Below are 22272 nucleotides of genomic sequence, written 5' to 3'. Positions count from 1 at the left end.
GGGATAGATATTGCCTTGAGCTATGGCAAGGTCGTCTAGAGAGGTGGAGTGATTTCTTTAAGAGATGAAGGTTTTGATTTTGAGAGATGAGTGAGGGAGGACTGTGAGATGGGGAGATTGGCATTGGAGGATGAGCAAGTGATTTTTTTTATAGCGGGACTGGCTTTGAGAGGTGGGGTGATTGCCCTGGTAGATATAGGAACTGACTTGAGAGATGGATGCAGTTAATGTGAGAAGTACATGGGCTTGTTCTAAGAGGGACTGATTTTGTAAGCAGACAGATTGTGCAGAAAGACGGAGAACTGGTGTTGAGTGATCTAATGATTGACCTAGGTGGTGGAGAGCAGCGGCGGCCACCACAAATCTCAAGGAGAGGGGGAGGGTGGGGGGACGGTTTTGGGAGGACATCGGGGGAAATAAAATAATAATTAAAAAAGAAGAAATCTTACTGCTCCGACGCTACTGCCTGCAGCCTCGCTCCTCTGCTCTCTTGGTGTCCTAGCAGTCCCTGGTACACTAGCACAGGCCCCCTGTGCAATCCTGGCAGTGCTCTCATGGTATGCCTAGCATGAGAGCAGCATCAGAATTGGTCTGAGAGGCATGGTCTGCCACTCAGACTGTGCACTGGGGTCTGTGCAGTTTCTCCAACCCAGCTGTGCAACACAGCCGGGTTGGAGAAACCTAAGTGCTCATGCCTAAAGCGGCCGGCCAAACTGACATGCACACTTAGCGCACTCCACTCCTCCTCCTCCCATGGCCCAGCCCAGCCCTCTCCCTGCACATGCTGGATGAGCCAGCAGCAAAAAAATAAAACAATAATAAAATATTTTGCTTTTCAACTGCTGGCTCAGCCAGTGGGGCGACACTCCTTCGCCACTGTGAAGTAGCCGCCCCTGGTGGAGAGACTTATTTTGAGATGGAACAAATGGATTTTAGAAATAGTGGAAGTAAGTTTGAGAGATGGAGAGGGGTTGGCTTTTGGAAATAGTAGAAATTGTCTTGGGAAAGGAGAGATTGATTTTGAGGAAATGGCATCCTGAAGAATTGCCCCAAGAAGGGATTAACTTTGAGAGACACAGAAATTGATGTTGAGATGTTTTTGAGAAGCTGGAGTATTCTTCTGAGAGATGGGGGGGGGGGGTTGAGTTACGAAATAGAGGTATTAATTTTGGGAGATGCAGCAACTGATTTTGAAAGATAGAGGAACTGGTTTTAAGAGATGAAGAGATTACCCTGAGGGATGGAGGGATTCATTTTGAGAGATGGGTGAGGTGGTTTGGGGAGATGGGAAGTTTTCAGAGGCAGGATGATTGGTTTTGAAAGTTCATGGACTGATTTTGATCAGTGGCGGAACTAGTGTTGAGAGATGGTGTTGTTACTCTAGGAGATTAAGTAGGTCACCTGAGAAATAATTGGATTGATTTTGAGAGATGAAGAGACTGCAAATGAGAGATAGAGGACTTTGATTTTGAGAGACATAGTGATCACCCGTGAAAGAGATTAGGCATGAAAGCAAAGTTACTGCTTTTGATTTGCAAGCGATGGAAGATCCCATTGCGAGATGAAGGATTCACCCAAAGCAAGGGAGTGGCTTTGAGAGATGTGGAAATTTCCCAATATATAGATGGATTTCCCTGAAAAAAAAGGAACTGAGTTTCAAAGATGATGAGTTTGCTATTCGATGTGGAGGATCATTAGACAAGCATAGAAATGTTGAGAGATGCAGCGTTTGATTTTACAAGATGCAGGGATTGCCTTGAGGTACAGAGTTTTACCCCTGGACAGTAAATGCCCCTAATGCTAGAGGGATTGACCTGAGACGTGAAAGGGGCCCTTGAGAGATTCTGAATCAGTTTTAAGGGAAACAATAATTCTTTGTCTGAGCTGGAATGACTGCATTTGAGAGATGGAGGTATTCTTTTTTTGAGAGATATGGGGATGGTTGGGTGAGACAGAAAACAAACTAGTTGTCAGTTATGCAGGGATTGATCTGTGAAATTGGAGGAGTAGTTAGGAAATTAGGAGGGACTGCTTGTAAGGGATCCACGTGAGAGATAAAAAACTATAATTGAGAAATGAAGAGGCAGTTTTTGAAAGATGCAGAGATCGTTTGTGAGGCATGTAAATACCATCATGAGAAATGGAGGGATTGCCTTGAGAGGTGGAAGGATTGTCTTAGCGTGGTAGAATCACAATGAGAGTTGAAGAGAACCCATGAAAGATAGGGACTGCCCTGAATGTTGGAGTGATCACCTTGATATCTGAAGGGATCATTAAAAACATTGAGGGATCACCGTGAGAGATTGGGTGGGGGTTGATTCTGAAAAACGAAGTGATTACCTTTAAAAGGCCAGCTATTCCTCTTATGCTGAATACTTTTCTGATTGCTCCACAGATGCCAAAGGAACAATCCGGGAGATTGTTCTACCCAAGGGCCTGGACCTGGACCGTCCGAAGCGGACACGGACCTCTTTCACAGCGGAGCAGCTCTATCGACTTGAGCTGGAGTTCCAGAGGTGCCAGTATGTGGTGGGCCGAGAGAGGACAGAACTGGCCAGGCAACTCAATCTATCTGAAACCCAGGTAAGAAGGCCCTTTACTGTCATTGTGATCTCTGCTGAGGTAAACTGGACCAATACAAGTGCTGTGACAACAATCTTATTAGCAGAGCTCCATCACCTTGAACTTCAAGAAAGAGCTCAGCAGGTGGAGCCACACATTTTGAAAGATATTTTGATCTGTGTGTCCACTTCATTTCCATCAATTACAACTTATGCAGAATTAAGCGTCTCTACTTACAATCAATAATAGATGTGATCTTACAGAAATGCACGTCTAGGTGTGCAACCCCCTTTAGCCAAAAAACTATCAAAAACAGAGTATGTGTGTATTCGTAAACGAGGCTGTTCATTTTTACAGTGGGTGTTTCAATAGATCTTGCTAAAGTGCAAGCTGTCGTGTAGTGGTGTAGCTTCCTGTCACAAGCATTGCACTCATCTACATGTCCACTGTTGTCAGCCGTGATCTCTCGACAAAATTAAAATGCTCATCGGTATCACTCATGATTCTTCAATATACAAATGATATGTGAATTAGTACCAGCAATGTCCGTTTGCAAAAGACATGATACACGTCTACATTTACATACCTATTGGTATCAGCCATATCCACACTAGCAAGTTCTTTGGTCCAAGCCTGGGCATAAGTCAGTGTCTTATGGTAATAGGCATGATCTCTTTACCCACAACATAGTTCTCTGGTCATAATTATATATCTAATAGCTCGCATATCTGGTAGTGCCTGGCACGATTCCTTTACACATTTGTATTCCCATTTGTACAAGACAAGATCCCTGTACCCTTTTACACGTCCATCTTTAGAAGACATGAAACGTGTACTCAATTACGTTTCCTTCGAGACCACAGACGATCCCGTACGCATTTGCAATGGACACCTGATTCGACCTTTCCAAGCAGAGAGAGTGGGGTGGCGGGCAATATAGGGGTGGTAATATCACGATTACATAACTCGTCAATATTTTATTGGTAAAGTAGCTATCTTGATGCCTGCCGCTATATTTGGCATCTCATTTCAATTTGTATTATAATTTTACCACTAGAACTGTCCGAAGCAGTAACAAAAACACACTATTTATGCAGTCTCCCTTCTACAAGATGGAAATGTAGGAGTATAATTCACCCTTCCTTTCAACAAAACGAAGGCAACGCGATTTGAGCCTCATTTAATACATACTTATGAATCCTTTGAAGCCAGTACTAATGACTGAAAAAAGACCGAGTGTCTAGGGCGGTCACAACTGCCTCCCATTGTGCGGTCCATAAACTCGCAGTTCTTTATGATGGTGCCTGCTAGCAATGTGAATTGACCTAGTGAGGTGAACATCACTGCTGACTGCCTAAAGAGAGGGGTGCGTGCATTGCAGCTGCCTTGCCATGGGAAGGTATTAAATATCTCAAACTCTTGCAGGTGGTTGTCATGTTCTTGGGCCAATAAGGGTTGTTTCTTGTCAGTCTGGTGCTGCCATGATATATGTATCAGGGTCATGGCACTTTTTGGTGTTACTGTCATGTGAATCGAAGAATGCAATCATTCCTGATATTGTGTAACCAGGTCCTGCACCGTCCTGCATTACATCTTAAATAACGAGCAAATCACCAACTAGGTCAATCCATAAGATGAATCTCCAGTAAATTGTCCAGTCTTTCATGGGAGGACTTCCTTCTCTCCCTACTGAATTTTGAAGTAAAACCTGATGAGTATGATAAGTCGAAGCCAGCGGGTCAATAGAGATTTTATAAAAAAAAAAACACAAAAAAAAAAAAACCAAACCCCCACCTCCCAACAAGGTTCTAAATAAAGAATCCGAAACACATCATAAACCTCATTTATTAACCAAAATAATGATTCACCCGGACTACCTATAAAGATTCCTAATACATTGCAAAAATCGCTGTATTTATTAAATGTAACTGTTTCTTATCAAAATTATATATGTGACAAATAGATAATATCATGACGTGAAATTTTGATGCTATTATGTTACTTGGATGATGTTTTTGCTGTTTTGGTTTAGTTTTGAATATTTTGATTGAGAGAGGACCAAATGGTTAGTTATTTTTGTTGAGTGAGTGGTGAGGCTGGTTGAAGACATGGTATTATGATGTTGGTATGAATGTGATGGTATATATGTTCTTTTAATATCAGACGGGTGGTTGCAATGTATTAGGAATCTTTATAGGTAATCCGGGTGATTAATTGTTTTGGTTAATCAAAATTACATCAGTTTTTTTTAGGTTTATGATGTGTTTTGGATTCTTTATTTAGAACCTTGTTGGGAGGTGGGGGTTTGATTTTGCTTTTTTGTGATTTTTCCTGTCCCACTCTTATATCCTTGTAGTCTGGGAGCCCTGTACTTATTATCACTAGAAGAGATTTTATAACAACACCTTTATCGTCACTAGAAATATATATAGACTGCAAAAAATGCATCTCTCTACAGAACCCCAGACAAACTCACTTTTCACCTATGACTAGTGTAACTTCTTTTTCAGTATATTGTGCCCAACATTGTGCATTTCAACATTAATGTAGCGTGCTGTGTATAGATGGTTAATATTTTGTCAATCTGTATTTTTGAGCCTGTTTTTGAAGTCAATATGTTTTCAGTCTCTATTTTCTATGGGTATGCGAAGTTGCAAGGTCAAGCGCTTTGATAATTTTTTTCAAAAACTTGAGGTCTGGCAAAGTTTTAAAAAAGGGTAGATGTAAAGGGGCCCTACATGACAAAGGGGCAATGATTCTACAACCACACAAGTTACTATAAAGGCTGCTAGTGCACATCAGCTGCTCAGCATCTGTTTGTTGCATGACATCTTAGCACCAACTGCTATAGTGTTTTACCATTTCTTTCTCTGTATTAGTGGCAGCTGTTAGTAGTAGCGGTTGCAACTCCCACTGGCCAGGCAGTTCCTTGCTAGTTCCATGTAGCATGCTTCTTGAGTAGTGCATTTAACTGCAAGGAATTGGGGCTTTGCAAACCTACATTTTCTTTGGGAGAATTTGGTAGAAGTTGGAAACTGTTTACATAGAGCAAAGTTTTCAAACTGTGTTCAACTTGACAGGCAAAGTTTCACTTCACACAGCCCTACTGTTTGCTTCCAATCCACAGATTTGATCTTTGATATTTGCCATTGTTTATGGGATCCATTTTCCAAATTTTCGGATTCCTTCCAAAGCTCATTTTTAGAGGAAGTTGAGCAGCAAGAAATGAATTGACATATAAGTGCAGACAGGAGCGGTCCTTCAAGAGTACTTCAGCACTGAGGACTGACTAGTCGTCAGCGACTGCACTGTCGGTGAGAAACAACGATACTAACGTCTTCTACAGCGACAACATTGATTTCAACAACAATGATGACAAATGACTGCCGACAGTGTGCCAGTGATTACTTCCACATCATTGATGACAATTCAGTCGACGTCAACAATGTAATTGACTGTAAAGGTATTGTCTGCAGCATCTATGGTGGCATCATTGACGTTGAACCAGACAATACCATAGACAGAAAAACCCATAAGAAACTTCTTCATCGATGACAACATCATTGTCGACAACACCATCGACAATATAAAGCAGAGTGATAGAAATGGAGAAACATTCTGTTTCTTTGATTCAATAATACACATCTCCAGGTAAGGTGTCACCACTACCATCAAGTCATCTTCTTGACGAAGATGATGATGGGCCATATTTGTGTAGCACTTAGTCCATCCTAATAACATGTCTACCAAACAAGTTAGTTACATACTTGAGGCATGCTTAGAGACTATTACAAGAGGTTTCCGGACCCTTTAGCATTAGGTTCACCTGAACAAGCATCAGTACCTGCTCAGCCCCCTCAGGGGCATCCATCAACTCCGCAAGCACAGCATAATCTACCTTCTCAAGAACACGCCGCAAGCTAAAGTGGTACCAGAAGAGGATAATATATGCATAGATGAAGAAAGAGGAAGGAGATGTACCGGAAGGGTAGGATGTCACCCCGAATGGGCTGACTATTTAATTCCAGTTCAGTCACCACCAGTGCTGCATCCAGTAGATTCTCCCCCTGAGGATATAGGGGGCTTTCATAAACTTTAAGAATGAACAGTAAAAAGATCTGATTTGCCTAAAACCACAGCACAACCAGACTGTTTCTTACATGATTTTAAGGAAACCTCTTGCAAGACAGTCAGTGCCATTCCAATTGTTGATTATATGTGGGAAGAAGGGATTAAGACAAAGAAAAATCCGGCAACAGTCAAAGCAGTCTTTCCACGAATGGAGAAGAAATATAAAGCACCAGAGAATTCACCAACATTCTTAATTGGGCACCCAAAGCCTGATTCAGTGGTGACGCAGGCAGCTCAATGTCAATCAAAGAATCCATTTGCCCTAATTTCTGCACCAGTGGATAGAGAAGGCAGGCGCCTGAGTAGTATTGGCAAACTTTTTTTTTTCTTCCATGTCAGTGATTACAGTTAGAGCGGCTCATTTGTTGGTAATACTTGGTTGTTGTGATCGACAAATGTGATCAGGTATTGGATCATACATTGACTGTCTGGCAGATGACATTAGACTAGTGGTGAAGAAAATACTTCAAGAAGGAAAACACAAGTCAGAAGTTATAGACTGTTCTTTGAATATTCCATCCACTGGTTTCAGGCAGCTATCAGGGGGAGGTGTGTTACAAAGGCAAGGTTAGATATAAGCCACTTCTTTCAAGCCTGAAGTACAAGTCAGATTTTAGATCTCCCATACAATGGTGAGGCTCTTTTTGGAAAACTTGGAAATTATGCATTGTGTAGTGATGTATTGGTTTGTATGTAAAAGAAGAATGCTATGACATCAGGGGCAGTGGAATGTTGGGGCAGTGGAATGTTGGGGCAGGCTGTGACTGGGGATTGGAATGTTTTCATATGAAAGGTTGGAGTTGTGCCGGTTTGGGGATGGCGAGCACATGTATCTCTGTCTGTACATTATAACTGGAAATAAACTTGTAAGGAAAGAACAAGAAGAGCCAGTGTACTTACTTCACATGGCGACGAGCAGGATCGTAAAGCAGCAAGCATTGGACTAAGAAAACTGTATTGGAAGGCAACGCTACAGACATCAGACTGAGGATTGGAGAGCAGCTATTTTCGGACCTGCTTTGTTAAAGGCAACTTATTTTAAGCAAGTGAGGGAAGTTTTTTTTAATTATTATTTATTTATTTTTATTTTTCTCTTTCTCTAATACAGTTGCCATTTGTTTATTTTGTTTGAGGCGCGTGTGTACTGCTCAAACGTTAAATTTTTCATCGCGTCGGTCCTCGCATGCACCCCCGCATGGTTACTGGTTGCCTGGACAACATAATGCTTAATAACAATGTCTTGTGAACGTGCTGGTTCTTGCGCTGGAAGTTACATAGGAGCAGGAACAGCGCCCTTTTAATGTTAATTAGTACCAAGTACATGGTATTATTTTTACTATTCTTAACTTTTTATCAACTTCATTGCTGAAGTTTATCCGGCACAAAGGAAAACTAACAGAAATTATTATAACAGAGATACATGTCTTGCTGAAGAAGTAAGCTAAAGAGTTATATTTTACAGCTATAATTTTTAGTACACTATGTCTTCGAGTGGAGATTCTTCTGGTACAGGGACGTCGCTTTCTTTGCAGTTGAGTACACCAAAGGAATTTTTAGCATCTCCTGGTGAACCAGCTGTACAATGGAAGGAGTGGAAGGAATATTTTTTGAATTACATAGCAAACTTAGAAGATTGCAATGGTTTAATCTCTGCTGAAAGAAAAAAAAGGATCTTAATGCACTGTTTAGGCCCTGAAGGTCTTCGTATTTACAATCAACTACAAAAACACGATAGAGGCGATGAAGATGTGTTTCAAAGTTCTATTTTGGATTTAAATGATCATTTTTCTCCTGCTGTTTGCATTGCGGTTACTCGTCACGCATTTTTCCATAGGAAACAAGAGAAACACGAGGACATAGAGAGCTACGTTTCTGCTTTAAAACATTTAGCTAGCTCATGTAGGTTTGCTGGTCTACATGATGAACTGGTACGGGACCAGATTGTAATGTATACTAAAAACAAATCTATTCAAGAGAGGTTGTGGATTGAAGGCGAATCCAGTCTAAAGGATATTATTGCTTTAGTGAAGAAAGCGGAATTATCCGAAAGATGTGCGAAAATCACTTTGGCACAGGATAAGAACTTTGAAGAAGTTGTTGCCAAAGTTAGTGATCGCAAGCACAACAAATGGTCCATGGATAAGCGGGATAATGACTTTAAAAAAGAGAAAAATCAAACTTTTGCAAAGAATCAAAAATATAACATGTCTGATCGATCCGGAAATGAGTGTTTCCGTTGCGGGAGTTCCTTTCATTCTGCAAAATTTGATGGGTGTCCAGCTAAAAATGCTAAGTGTTTGGAATGTGGAATTGTAGGCCATTTTGCTAGGGTGTGCAGGAAGAAACAAATGAAGAAAGTGAACAGTAAAGTGGGCTGCATTAAGGAAGTGGTGGAAGACTGTTCTGATGACAGTGATGAAGACGTAAATTATAAACTGAGGGGTCACAAAACTGTGGTTTTGAACATTTCAGGACAAACGTCAAACAAACCCTTGTGTTGGGTATCATTTGGGGGAGTTATGCTGCAGGTGGCAGCAGACTCTGGTTCCCCATACAGTATTGTTTCAGAATGCACATGGCAAAAGCATTTTGTACATAGGTTAGGAGAACATTTAGAAACCTCTGACATTTCGCCTGAAAGTTACACTGGTGATAGAATAGATATTATTGGTTTTAGATTGCTGGTATTCAAATTTAAGCAAAGACAAGCCGTATGTAAATTATATGTGGCTAAGGATGGTCCGTCGGTATTAGGCTGGAAAGACCAAAAGAAACTGCATATTGTGCTTGATCCTAACAGTGTAGAGCAAGTCTTAGTAATGTGTGATGAAGAAGACACAAAAAAATGGGTCACACAAGAGTTTCCAGGAGTGTTCAATGGGCAAGTAGGTCAACTGAAAGGCTTTATACATCAGATTAGACTCAAAAAGGATGCCAAACCAAAAATTCATAAGGTACGGAATATTCCGTTTATTGTCAGGGAAGAGGTAAAAAAAGAGTTGGACAGGTTACAAAATTCACAGATTATAGAACCAGTTGAAGCTTCTGAGTGGGTTTCACCTTTGGTTGTTGCGCGTAAAGCTAATGGCAAAGTGCGTTTGTGTGTGGATTTGAGAGGTTTGAACAATAATATCATAGTAGATCAGTTTCCTTTGCCTCGTATTGATGAGATGTTGTCGCCACGAGAGATGCTAAATGGTTTTCCACTTTGGACTTGTCGTCTGCTTACCACCAGGTTAGGTTGGACTATCATAGCAGACATCTTACAACTTTTTGTACACCATGGGGTTGTTTTCGTTTCAAACGTATGCCATTTGGTTTGGCGTCGGCAGCTGCCGTCTTTCAAAGGTTGATGGCGCAGTTATTTGGACATTTGCCTAATGTTACATTCTTTCAGGATGATATTTTAGTTATGGGAAGTAGCAAGAAACATCATGATAAGGAATTGAGGAATGTTTTGAACATCTTACAAGAAAAAGGTCTGACCGCAGAGATCAGTAAATGCAGGTTTGCACAGAGAAAAGTAACGTATTTAGGACATGAGATTGACCATGAAGGCATAAGACCTAAAAAAAAGTTGGTGGAAGCTATTAAGAATGCCCCATGCCCCACATCTAAAGATGATTTGAGATCCTTTTTAGGTCTAGCCAAGTTTTATTCGAAATTTGTAGAACATTTTTCAGCTAAAACCTACCAAATGAGACTGTTACTAAAAAACAAAGTGAAATTTGAATGGAATGTAAGTTGTCAGAAGGCTTTTCAGGAAATTAAGAATGCAATTGTGAGTGCTCCAATGTTGCATGGGTACGATCCAAAAGCTTGTTCTATTATCACTACGGATGCAAGTGGTAAGGGCCTTGGTAGTGTATTAACACAGAGTGACAATGTGGGTAAAGAATATGTGGTTGCATTTGCATCCCGTTCTTTGTCTCCTACAGAGGAAAAATACTCTGTAATAGAGAGAGAAACTTTGGCATGTGTATGGGCATTAGAACACTTTCGGAAATTTGTTTGGGGGCAAAAATGCATCATACGGACTGACCATAAGCCTCTTACTAAATTGTTAACTACAGAAGGTTTATGTAGAGCATCTGCGAGAATAGCTAGACTATCTATGAGACTACAAGATTTCTTATATGAAGTGCAGTATGTTCCTGGGGTAAAAAATGTTACTGCAGATTTTTTAAGTAGAATGTCCTTACCTTTAAGAGAGTTGGATCAACATCCATGGAATGACTGGTGTGTAGCTGGTGTGTTTGATGAGAATACTTTAAGCTCATTGCAAAAAGAAGAATGGATCATGGAGTATGAGAAAGACGAAGTGTTGAAAGAAGTTAAAAACAAAGTGATGTTCGGCTGGTATAATGACAAGAAAGTCAAAAGCAGTGATGTTAAGAGCTTTTTGGGAAGTGAGAGATGAATTGAGTATTGAAGGTGATTTTGTGTGTAGAGGTGGGAAGATTATTCCCCCCTGTGGTATTAGAAATAAACTTATCGCTATTGGACATGAAGGTCATTCAGGAATATCTCGCACCAAAAGAGGAATTAAAGTACTTTATTGGTGGCCAAAAATTGATGTAGAAATTGAGAGATATGTTCGTGACTGCATGGAGTGTGAGAATAGTGACAAATCTCAAAAGACACTTAACCCACCAATTTCTTCTTCAAGTTGTCCTAATATACCATGGGAAGAAGTTGCTTTAGACATTATGGGTCCTATTACGTGGCATGATGGGTCTTCAAAGTTTATTGTGGTTTTAGTTGATTTGTTTTCAAGGTGGATTGAATTTTCTATGTTACAAAAAATTGATACCAAGGCAGTGATTAATTTTTTGGAGGAAATATTTTTGAGGGAAGGATTTCCCAGAATTTTATTGACGGACAATGGTGTTCAATTTAAATCTGAGGAAATGAAAACTTTTGCTAAAATGACTGGTATTGAACAAAGGTTTACAGCTTTATATCATCCCAGGGGGAATGCTGTAGTGGAACGTATAAATAGGATTTTCAAGGGCATCATTCAAATTGCAAAGCATGGAAACAAAAGTAATATAGATTCTGAGTTAAGGAAAATGTTATGGGCTTATAGAGTGACACCTCATGAGACAATAGGTCAAAGTCCGTTTGATATAATGCGAGGTAGAATTCCATTTTCGAAGATTAACCCTGGTTGGATGCAAAGAAGCAGACAAGTACTTTGGAGCAAAGAACATGTAAGAAAGTGCATAAAGAGTTCACAAGAAAAGAACAAGAAATATTTTAATAATAAATATGGTACTAAAGAAGCACATTTGAATGTGGGAGATTGGGTGAGAGTGAAATCCGTAAGGAAAGTGGCTAAAGGTGAGAGCAAGTTTGGCGAGCCTATAAGAATTAAGAAAGTGATGAGAAATACTGTCATTTTGGATGATGGCAGTGTATGTCACATGAGTCGCGTTGCTATTGCTAAGCCTTGCAAACAACAATTTGTGCAGTATGATTTGCTGGAAGGTAATAATAACAAATATTGGTGGTTGGAGTGTGATATTGATGGTAACAAAGATTCTAGAGTTATTGGGGAATTGGGAGCTAGGGGCTGTCAGGAAGGTGTCCAGACTCGTATTAATATGGGAGAATTTGAATGTAATGTGAATGAGCGTGAACAGAATAAAAATGTAGCTTGTGGTGAAGTGAAGAAAAGTTGTTTCGGCAGGGTTTTGAGAAAACCTAAGGTATTAGAAAATTTTGTGTGTGATTAAATTAAAATATATATATTTATTTATATACATATTATAATTTTTTTTCTTCTTGTTTTTTTGTTATTTTTTTTAAGGGAAGGGGATGTGTAGTGATGTATTGGTTTGTATGTAAAAGAAGAATGCTATGACATCAGGGGCAGTGGAATGTTGGGGCAGTGGAATGTTGGGGCAGGCTGTGACTGGGGATTGGAATGTTTTCATATGAAAGGTTGGAGTTGTGCCGGTTTGGGGATGGCGAGCACATGTATCTCTGTCTGTACATTATAACTGGAAATAAACTTGTAAGGAAAGAACAAGAAGAGCCAGTGTACTTACTTCACATTACAATCAATAAAGTCAGATATGGATACTGCAAGATCTTTGGATGTGTTATACTACAAAATGTTGCTTTTTTGTGGATCTGGAGGATTCTGTTACGGGGGAACATATCAGTTGTACAGATATCAAACATTCCAACCTACCCAACAGCAGTTTCAACCAACAATACCCACAAAGACAGCCTCCATCAGCAGCTTACACAAAACACTTTCAGAGAAGAAAGCATGGCCCTCAAGGTAAAGATGAAAGAAGACAGTGATGAGACAAAGGTACCTGTTGCACAAATGTTTCCCTCATCAAGACCCAGATGGTGAATTACACATTGCCTACCAAACTGGAAATCAATATCGACAGATCGCTGGGTTTTAAACCTGATTACCTTTGGTCCAAAAGTTAAGTTTATCCAAAAGCTTCACCCCCCACCTCCACCTCGAAAAACATATCATACAAAGTTGGAAATCCTAACCATGCTTAGCAAAGAAGCCATAAAAAGAGTTCCTGGAAGTCCAAGCTTAGCACAGAAGCTACAGAAAGAATCACAGGAAGGAAGGGTCTTCTATTCCCATTGCTTCTTGTCAAGAAAAAGTCAGGGGAATGGAGACCCATTCTGAATTTAAGAAATCCAAACAAATACTTAAAGAAACATATGTTTAGTATGGTGACCATTCAAGACATCTTTCAACTTCTAAATCACGGAGACTATATGACATCATTAGATCTCCAGGATGCTTACTTTCATTTTTTTGTGCTTGAATCTTTTTATTTTCCTTTTTTTTTGTTTGCTGTTGCCAACGAAATATTACAAGTACACCTCGTATATATTATCCATTGTATACATTTTGAAATTACATCATCTGGAGTGTATCATTCTGCTTTTCTTTGCTATCCAACTGCTATAGCTATTGATGACATTTTGCGTTGTATCCTACGCCATCTACTTAGAGGGCTGTAGGAGCGCACAGCAGTGAATATTTCATGAAGTAATTTCTTTAAGTATTTGTCATACAGCATATATTAACACAGGGAAGATTCAGTGTAACTCTCTTATATAATAATAATACAGTAACAAAACAAGAACTGGAACTGTGACTGGTTCATACTTTTTTGATCATCCAGTCCATTCCTCACCCGCCAAAGATCGTCAAGGGTACTCTCAACCATTCAAGTGAGTCATGTTGGCGAGCATTGCAAGGACTCATGGTATTTATCATAACCAATCCCACACCCACACGTAAGGGAGCTTACAGTGTACCACCCAGCCAGGATGTCATCAGCCCACTTCTTTCAGTGAATGTGCCACTTCTCTGCTGGGGTACTTACTGTACGTACCATATCTACTTCAGTCGTTACTCCTCCCCTTGAAGTTCCTGCAACATCGCATCCCAGCTAGTGGCCAAGGGAAACTTCCGTAGCCCCAGGTGATCTTCCCTCCGTAGCGCCACAGCCTCCGCCTCTGCCCATATCGCAAACGACCTCCTCCATGCCTCTATCCAAGGAGGTGCTGCAGATTTTCACCTCTTGGTGATAAGCCTCTTGACCTTCAAGAGGCCTAGATCTAGAATCCTTGTTGACGCTTTATGTTGTTTAGCTCTGGGAAAGAGACCCAGGATGCACTCCTCCCATGTGGTCAGTTGCGGGCGTGTCGTGCATTCTGACAGCTGCGTCAGCACTGTGTGCCAATAAGTACCTAATGAGGGACAGGACCATAACATGTATAGCAAATTGGCCGCCACTAATGCGCATCGGGGGCATGCTGCGTCTGTGAGCTGAAAATACTGAATAATCTTTGCTGGTCTGAGGTATGCCCTATGTAGGATGTAAAACTGTATACGGCGGAAGCGCGCATTATGCAGCACATTGACATGACTCTGAAAGGCAGTCGCCCACTCCCCAACTGTGCCTATCCATGTCGCCTTCCAAGTTAGTCCGCAGCGAGGCACAGTTGTGGATTGCGTGTGTACGGAGTGCATTTGTGAGCCAGCATACTAAATGGCTACTGGATCCCATAACATGTAGGTATTGTATCAGAAGATGCATTGGTGGTTCCTCAGATATGTCCCCCCACTGTCTAGACAATGATGCGATCAGGGTCGTATGTAGTAGAAATTGTCCCGGTGAAATGTTTGTCTCCTCCGCCAGTGTGTCAAATGGTGTAAGTTTTCCCTCAGCATATGGGTCACCCAGCATGTGTATGTCCGCAGCATGCCAGGCTTCCAGTTCTGCCGAAGTCGGGTATTGTGGTCCGCGAGGTGTGTCCAGCAGAGCCAGTGCCGGTGCATATGGAGTAACTGTGTGGGTGAGCCGCAGGCTACGGCAGTAACATTGGTGGGCCACGTCTACCAGGAGCAAGTTTGGTGCTTTAGTCCGCGTGGCCGGATGGAACAAATATGATATCTCAGAAAGTAACCAGGGCTGTGCCCCTGCTGCCGTGTCTGACAGCTGAAACCCAGAAAGCCACCTGGCCACCCATTGCAACTGGGAAGCAATGTAATAATGTCCCATGTTCAGTACTGCCAGCCCGCCCCTTTACAGAAGTGAGTAGAATTTGGTTAGTGCCACCCTACAGCGGTTTTTGTTCCAAATGAATTCCCTACTTCTGGACTCCAGTTCTCTGAAACATTTGGCCGGAACATACAATGGTAGATTGGAGAAACAGTAAAGCAAACGGCGGAGGGCCACCATTTTCAGGAGCGCTATCCTCCCCATCACATTTAGTGGTAGCGTCTGCCAAAAGGTCATTTGGGCACCGATTGAAGACACTACTTTCTTGAGATTTCCCTCCCGTAGGTCATCTGTTGTGTGGTAGACATTAATGCCCAAGTACCAAAACGTTCGGTGATGCCAGGGGATGGGCCTCCCGTTAACGTGAGACCCGGGTCTGTCCGATCGGGGCTAAGGGGGAAAAGGCATGACTTTGCCCAATTAACACATAGCCCCAGCAACATGGCGAAGCGCTGCAATATGTCCGCAACTTCCTCCGGAATGCTATAGATGTCCCTGAAATACAGGAGGAGATCGTCCGCTTGCAGAGAGACGGTGTGACCCCCATCTGGATGTTCCAGCCTGTTCCCAATCGATGGAGCTTTTCAGCCAGGGGCTCTATTGCCAGTGAGAATAGCAATGGGTAATGGTGGTAGCCCTGCCGAGTACCCCTGCCGACTGCAATTGGGTCCGAGATAATTGAGCCAGTTCGGACCCTGAACTGTGGGCGTGTATACAGTAGCTTCACCAATCGTACAAAGCTTGGTCTAAAACCAAGCTGGCAGAGCACCGCAAATAAAAAGAGCCATTCCAGGGAGTCAAAAGCTTTCTCCAAGTCTAGCACCAGGTAGCCCGCGTCAGGCCAATTCTGCACGGAACGTCTCATCACTCGGAACAAGCGTCTAATGTTCAAGGAAGTGCTATGTTCCGGTACAAAGCCATTCTGATCGGTGTGGATCGGGTGAGGCCCCATTGGGGATAACCTCATTGCTAACAGTTTGGCCAGGATTTTATAATCTTTATTGAGCATCACCAAGGACCTGTACGATCCCAAATCCACTGGGTTCCTGCCAGGTTTAGGGAGGGAGATCAACAGTGCCTCGCGCGGGGATGCAGTCAAGTATGTCACCGATTGGGCCTCCTCAAGTAGCAAGCGAGGTGCGATCATGGATGAGTATGCCTTGTAAAACTCTGGCGGTAGACCATCAGGGCCCGGGGTCTTCCCAGTAGCTAGCGTGTTTATGCTACCTTGTATCTCGGCCAAGATAAATGGTTCATCTAATTCTGCCCGTTCATCTGTGAGGCAGGGCATTGTGAGTGGGGAGAAGAATTTTGTATAATTTACAGATCCCGCTAGCACCCTTGATTGATATAGAGTGGCATAGTAGCGTGTTAGTTCGACATGAATCTCACTCTGCGTGTATAGTGTGTCACCTGTCCCTGAACGTAACTCTAGAATAGGGGTATGTTCATGCTCCTGGTGAACCAGCCAGGCATATAGGCCCTCATTCTGATATTGGCGGGCGGCGGTCGCCGCCCGCCAATATCTGGCCACCGAATGACTGCCCCGCGGTCAAAAGACCGCGGCGGCCATTCCAACTTTCCCGCTGGGCCGGCGGGCGCCCTCCAAAAGAGCACCCGCCGGCCCAGCGGGAAAGCCCCTGCAACAATGAATCCGGCTCCGAATGGAGCCGGCGGAGTTGCAGGGGTGCGACGGGTGCAGTGGCACCCGTCGCGATTTTCACTGTCTGCTCAGCAGACAGTGAAAATCTTTGTGGGGCCCTGTTAGGGGGCCCACGACACCCGTTCCCGCCATCCTGTGCCAGGAACAGGCTGGCGGGAAGGGGGTCGGAATCCCCATGGCGGCGCTGCAAGCAGCGCCGCCATGGAGGATTCCCTGGGCCAGGGGAAAACCGCCGGTTCCCCTTTTCTGACCGCAGCTTTACCGCCGCGGTCAGAATGGCCCTGGAAGCACCGCCAGCCTGTTGGCGGTGCTTCTGTGGTCCCCGGCCAAATGACCACCATAGTCTGCCCCATCTGTCAGCCGCAGCATGCGTACGTGCCGAATATGCTGCATAGTTAAGACAGCACAGTCTCTCTACCAGGGCCAAGTGCTCGGCCCTCTTTTCTGTGAGCATTCGTGTCCCTGGGGAGCCTCAGAGGGTGTTCCTCTCGTGAAGCAACAGGGATTTCTCTATTCGGGTTAGGTCACGTTCGATGGACTTACACATGTTCCCCTGTGTGCTCAGGCAGTGTCCTCGTATCTAAACCTTGAACGCATCCCATTCAACAAGACCTGTCGAGGCGGTGCCCGCGTTATGTTCGTCTTCTAACATTTCTGGCTGCAATCTCCAGGAGGGAACAGCGCGGATGGGTGTGTTCCATCCCGTCAGGAAGGATTTGGGGATTATGGTCCGAGTGTGTATGGCCAAGGTAGTCTGTCTGTAACACCGCGGAGCACAGGTTTTCTGAACAAAGGATTCTGTCCAGTCGTACAGGTAGTCTGTGTATGGCTGAAAAAAACGAATAAACTCTCATCACATTTCAGTGTCGCCATTCATTCAGCGAGCATGCAGCCGTCACCGCAGGCGCATTAGATAGTGGGGGGGGGGGACTGATCAAGGCTAGGATCTAGGACGCTGTTAAAATCACCCCCAACAAGCCATGGGAGGCCGCTCCACCGGGAGAGGACTCCGGACCGCCGGTGGAGAAAAGAGGCTTGGTCCATATTAGGCGCGTAAACAGACCCCAGCAACAGTGTGCGCCCCTCTAGGCATCCCCGCACAAATACGTATCGACCCTCTGTGTCCGCCTCCCATTCCTTCATCACAGAGTGCCCGGTTTAATCCAGACAAAGGCCCCTCTGGCATATGAGGAGAAATTAGTCGCAAATAGCTGTCCCCGCCAGCGCTGCTGGTGCTCTCCAACCGTGTAAGGTGAGTCTCTTGTAACAGCATTAGGTGTATCTTGCACCTCTTGAGGTATGAATAGATAGAGTACCTGCACGCCGGTGTATGTATGCCTCTCACGTTCCACGTGAGATTGTTAGTGGAAGCCATAGTCGAAGGAGAAAAAGAAGATCTTGGAGCCCACTGCTTTTCCAAGCAACGAACATTGCAGAATGTTCTATGAGTCTCTGGAGGGGATGGATATAGTAGGGGTCTTTACACCAGTCAGGAAACAATGAACATAGTAAAAAACAATCAATAGCTGTAGTATTAACACAACAAAATACCATTCGAGCAGAGGGACAATAGGTATCCGCCCAAACCATCTTGCCTAATTAGTGCAACTAGCGCATGAAAAGCAGATGTAGGGGCAATAAAAACAGGGGAGAGTGGTGGTTCGTATTATCCGATAGGCCCAGCGGTAGCGCCCCCATAGCTTCTTATGTGTGGGTAGAGTTTGGAGCAGCCGCGCAGCGCAATTCATAACTACCCCACAGGAGGCCCCACGGGCCAGTGCATTAAGCAAGATGGGGTGAGTCCAACCCAGGGATGCAGTGCAGCCGCAAGTACAAAGTACGACCTAAGCCAACCACTTCATATGACAAGAACAGTAAGCATCGGGGCGTACAGAATACAGCATCACTGCAAGTCTAAAGCACATCGTCTGCCGTCTGAGGCGTAACGGTAGGGAAGGTCGTGGACCCCTTATCTGAGAGATTTCCGTCAAAATGGTCACTATCTGCGTCAGAGCCATTGAGTTCTTTGTCAGTGTCTGAGATAGTCATCGGGATCCTGATAGTTGCAGCTGTCTGCAGCGCGCGTCGTTGTTCTTGAATAATCTGTTCCAGGTTTAGGGCATGGCCCTGTCACCCAGGGGATGGTCTGCGATGTTGGCGGTTCTTATGTCTGCGGGGTTTCGAATTCCATTGTTCTGTTAGTTCAGTCGTTAACTCACTTTGGTTGACCAACCCCGTCGATTCCAGCCATTCCCATACTGCCTCTGGTGTATCAAAAAACGTGTTTTCCCTTGCTCTGCAACTCTCAGTCTAGCAGGGAGAAGTAGGGAGTATTTCAGACCCAGTGCTCTTAATTTACGTTTCACAGGCATGTATGATCCCCTTTGCCTTTGCACTGCGATAATGTAGCCTGGAAACATCATCCCCTTAGCATTGTCTACTTGGAGGACCAGGAGCGTGCGCACCACTCGCAGGATGTTGTTTCTGTCTACAAAGTGCAGCAGGCGGAACAAGAATGGTGTCGAATCTGCGCCTGGCGGTCGGGGGCTCGTCGGGACTCGGTGGGCACGCTTAATTGAAAAGAATGTCGTAAGGGTGTCTGCCGGTACTAGATCACTTATCCATCTTTCTACGTAGGAGACAGCGTCCTCACCCTCAGTTTCCTCCAGGAGGTCCACCACGCGAATGTTGTTGCGTCTTGCACTTCCCTCTGCGTCTTCTGCCCGGCGTTCCAGTGCCGCGACCCTGTCGGTTAATTCTTGCACTAAGGCATCTATTTGATTAGTCTTGGGGTTAAGGCCGGTCAAGGTACTTTCCAGTAGTTTGGTTTTGTCCACCAACTTGCGGTGATCTGCACGTAATAGGTTGAGGTCACTTGCTACGTTGTCTATTTTACGTTCCAGTGACGTTTGCGTTTGATCTAGTGCTGCACTTACACCCTCCACTGCTGCCAGTACCGTGTCGAGTTTGTGGCCAGTGGAGACGGGAGCCCCTGGTCCCGATGTCTGTGAGCTGCTCCTTGACCCGGAGCGAAGGCGACTCATCGCAACAACAACAGGGCCTGGGTGTCTTAGGTTGGGGGATTAGAGGAGGGGTGATGTAGCAGAATCGTTATACTATGTTGGGTGTACAGTCTTTATCACTCCTGTTATCTCGACCAATCTCACTGGGGTCACCGCTTTATGGCGAGTCAGTCACAGGTGTTGTTTCGTTGAGGGTGCAATGTGAGGAGGGGGGCTTCACATTATATGGGGCTAGCATGTTGGGAGCCCGCTTGTCTGCGCCGCACGGTTTGCTGCAGGCGCAACAGCTCGAGCAGCTCCCCACTCCAGTGGCCCCTGTGACTAAGTGGTCTCTGCTGCCTTTACGGTGTTTCCTCCTGTCGAAGAGGGCCCTAGACAAAGGCTCACCCCTCATTGCTGAGCCAGGTGTCGCCAGGGGCCCCCTCTCCAGGAACCGCCCCCATCGGACCGGGTGCTCCCTCAAGACTGTGTTCTCCTCCTGGGGCGCCCTGCGTCCCATAGCCGCTTCCAAATGCACGCAACTTAAGGTTTCAGTTTGGTGGGCGGGTGGGGGGTGCAGGGTTTGACAAAATACTTCTCCATGGTTACGGCCAGTGATGTTGGTATAGTATGCTGTTTGGCCCCCAGGGGCCCCCTCTGTTCACACGGGAGTGGCGGAAGGGGGTAAGGGGAAAAGAGGAGAAGCAGAGGCACGAAGACTGCTAGGGGCCAGGAGCGTGCTGCAGCTCCAATGTCCAATCAGGCCCCCTGCACGTGAGACCTCACAGGCTGCACCTGTCCTGCACCACCGCAGTCCCCCAGGAGGCTGCTCACTTCCACCCACCCCCCCAGCGGCCCCCAGCCCTCTGCCCCACCCCTGCGGGTCCTGGGCAGGGCCCCGCCCAGCCTCCACCTCAGAGGCACCCGGCGCATGCAGGCAGGCCGCAGCGCTTCCCGAGGTCGGCAGCTGCGTTCAGTGTCTCCTGCAGTCAGCCGGCCACAATCTGTTCCCCGGGGTGTCATCACGCCCCTCGTCTGCCCCACGGCGCCACACAGCTCACTAACCTGCTGATAAATGACATGTTAGCGGGCGCTGCCGCAGAGCTCCTCTAAACTTCAACCACCATCTTGTCCGGCCAAGCCACGCCCACCTACAGGATGCTTACTTTCATATTCCAATACACACAAAGCACTCAGAGTTTTTACAGTTTGTTGTAGCCGGCAGCCATTATGAATTCAGAGTTCTTCCATTCAGCCTAAAATCAGCTCCTTGTATTTTCATGAAATGCTTCGCTTCAGTGGCTGCATTCCTGTGACAGGTCATCACGTCTTCCCATATGTGGACGATTAGTTAGCGAAGGCACATTCTCACCAGGCTGCCAAAAAATCAACCCGGGCATGCCTGAATCTTTTTAACAAATTAGACCTTACTCTAAACCAATGGAAATCAGTTTGACCATCCAGAAAGATAATGTTCCTGGGTACTGACCAGGAAACTACATCCTAAAAAAAGAACAGAAAAGCAAGTTTATATCTTTGGCAAGCACACTATAAAGAAAAAAGTCTGTTTTAGTTTGCGTCTTTAAATCCTTATGAGGAATGATGTCTTTGTGTATTCCTATGGTACCCTTTGTCACCTTCGAATGTGACATTTTCAGGAGGAGCTGGATAATTAATGGATCCAGATTCTAAGATCTTTCAAGGCTATAATTCAGATCACTCTTGAGTTGAGAGTGGCTCATCCATGGTGGACAAAGGAGACAAATCTTTTATCAGGACTGACGTTCAAATTTCAGGTCCCACTTTTAGTAATAGACAGGTGCATTCCTAGAAGGCTGGGGAGCTCATCTTCAAGATCTTGGAGTTAATAGCAAACTGGAGTCACATCAGCCAAGCCTACATATCAATGTCTAGTGCTCAAAGGCATAGCTTTGAGTTTACACATGTTCCATCCAGGGATAAGAGGATCAATGGTATTTATAGTTCACAGACAGTTCAGGAAGGAACTCAAGACCTGGCTCTTCGACTGATACACATCCGGCTCCCAGCGCCTTGAGACCCGCTGGGTGATAAGCCACGATTTTCTAAATATCTGATTGATTAATTGACAGTACCACAACTGTGCATTACCTGAACAAGCAAGGAGGTACTAAGTCTCCAGCATTATCTCAAGAAGCACAAATAATATAGGGATGGTCAATACAGAATCAAATAACTTTAAAATCAGAACATGTACCTGGAAGACACAATGTTCTGGTTGACACATTAAGCAAAATGAACAGCGCTTGCACAAATGGGATATCAACCAAGAGATCCTGGATAGCATTTTTACTTGCAGGTTCAAATCAAACCTACA

At 44.5% G+C, this 22272-nt stretch overlaps 1 protein-coding gene across 1 annotated transcript in view; it reads left to right on the top strand.

Annotated features, from left to right (window-relative positions):
- Positions 1–22272, top strand: part of VAX2 (ventral anterior homeobox 2) — a 339687-nt gene that overhangs the window by 61650 nt on the left and 255765 nt on the right. The window contains exon 2 of the mRNA XM_069205336.1: positions 2396–2583. Within this exon, the coding sequence (XP_069061437.1) occupies positions 2396–2583 (188 nt within the window). The remainder of the gene's footprint in view (positions 1–2395; positions 2584–22272) is intronic.

The sequence above is a fragment of the Pleurodeles waltl genome, chromosome 1_2 (genome assembly GCF_031143425.1).
Source record: "Pleurodeles waltl isolate 20211129_DDA chromosome 1_2, aPleWal1.hap1.20221129, whole genome shotgun sequence".
NCBI classification, from domain to species: Eukaryota; Metazoa; Chordata; class Amphibia; order Caudata; family Salamandridae; genus Pleurodeles; species Pleurodeles waltl.
The sequence above is the reverse complement of the archived record's forward strand: the minus strand, read 5'-3'. Positions and strand labels throughout refer to the sequence as shown.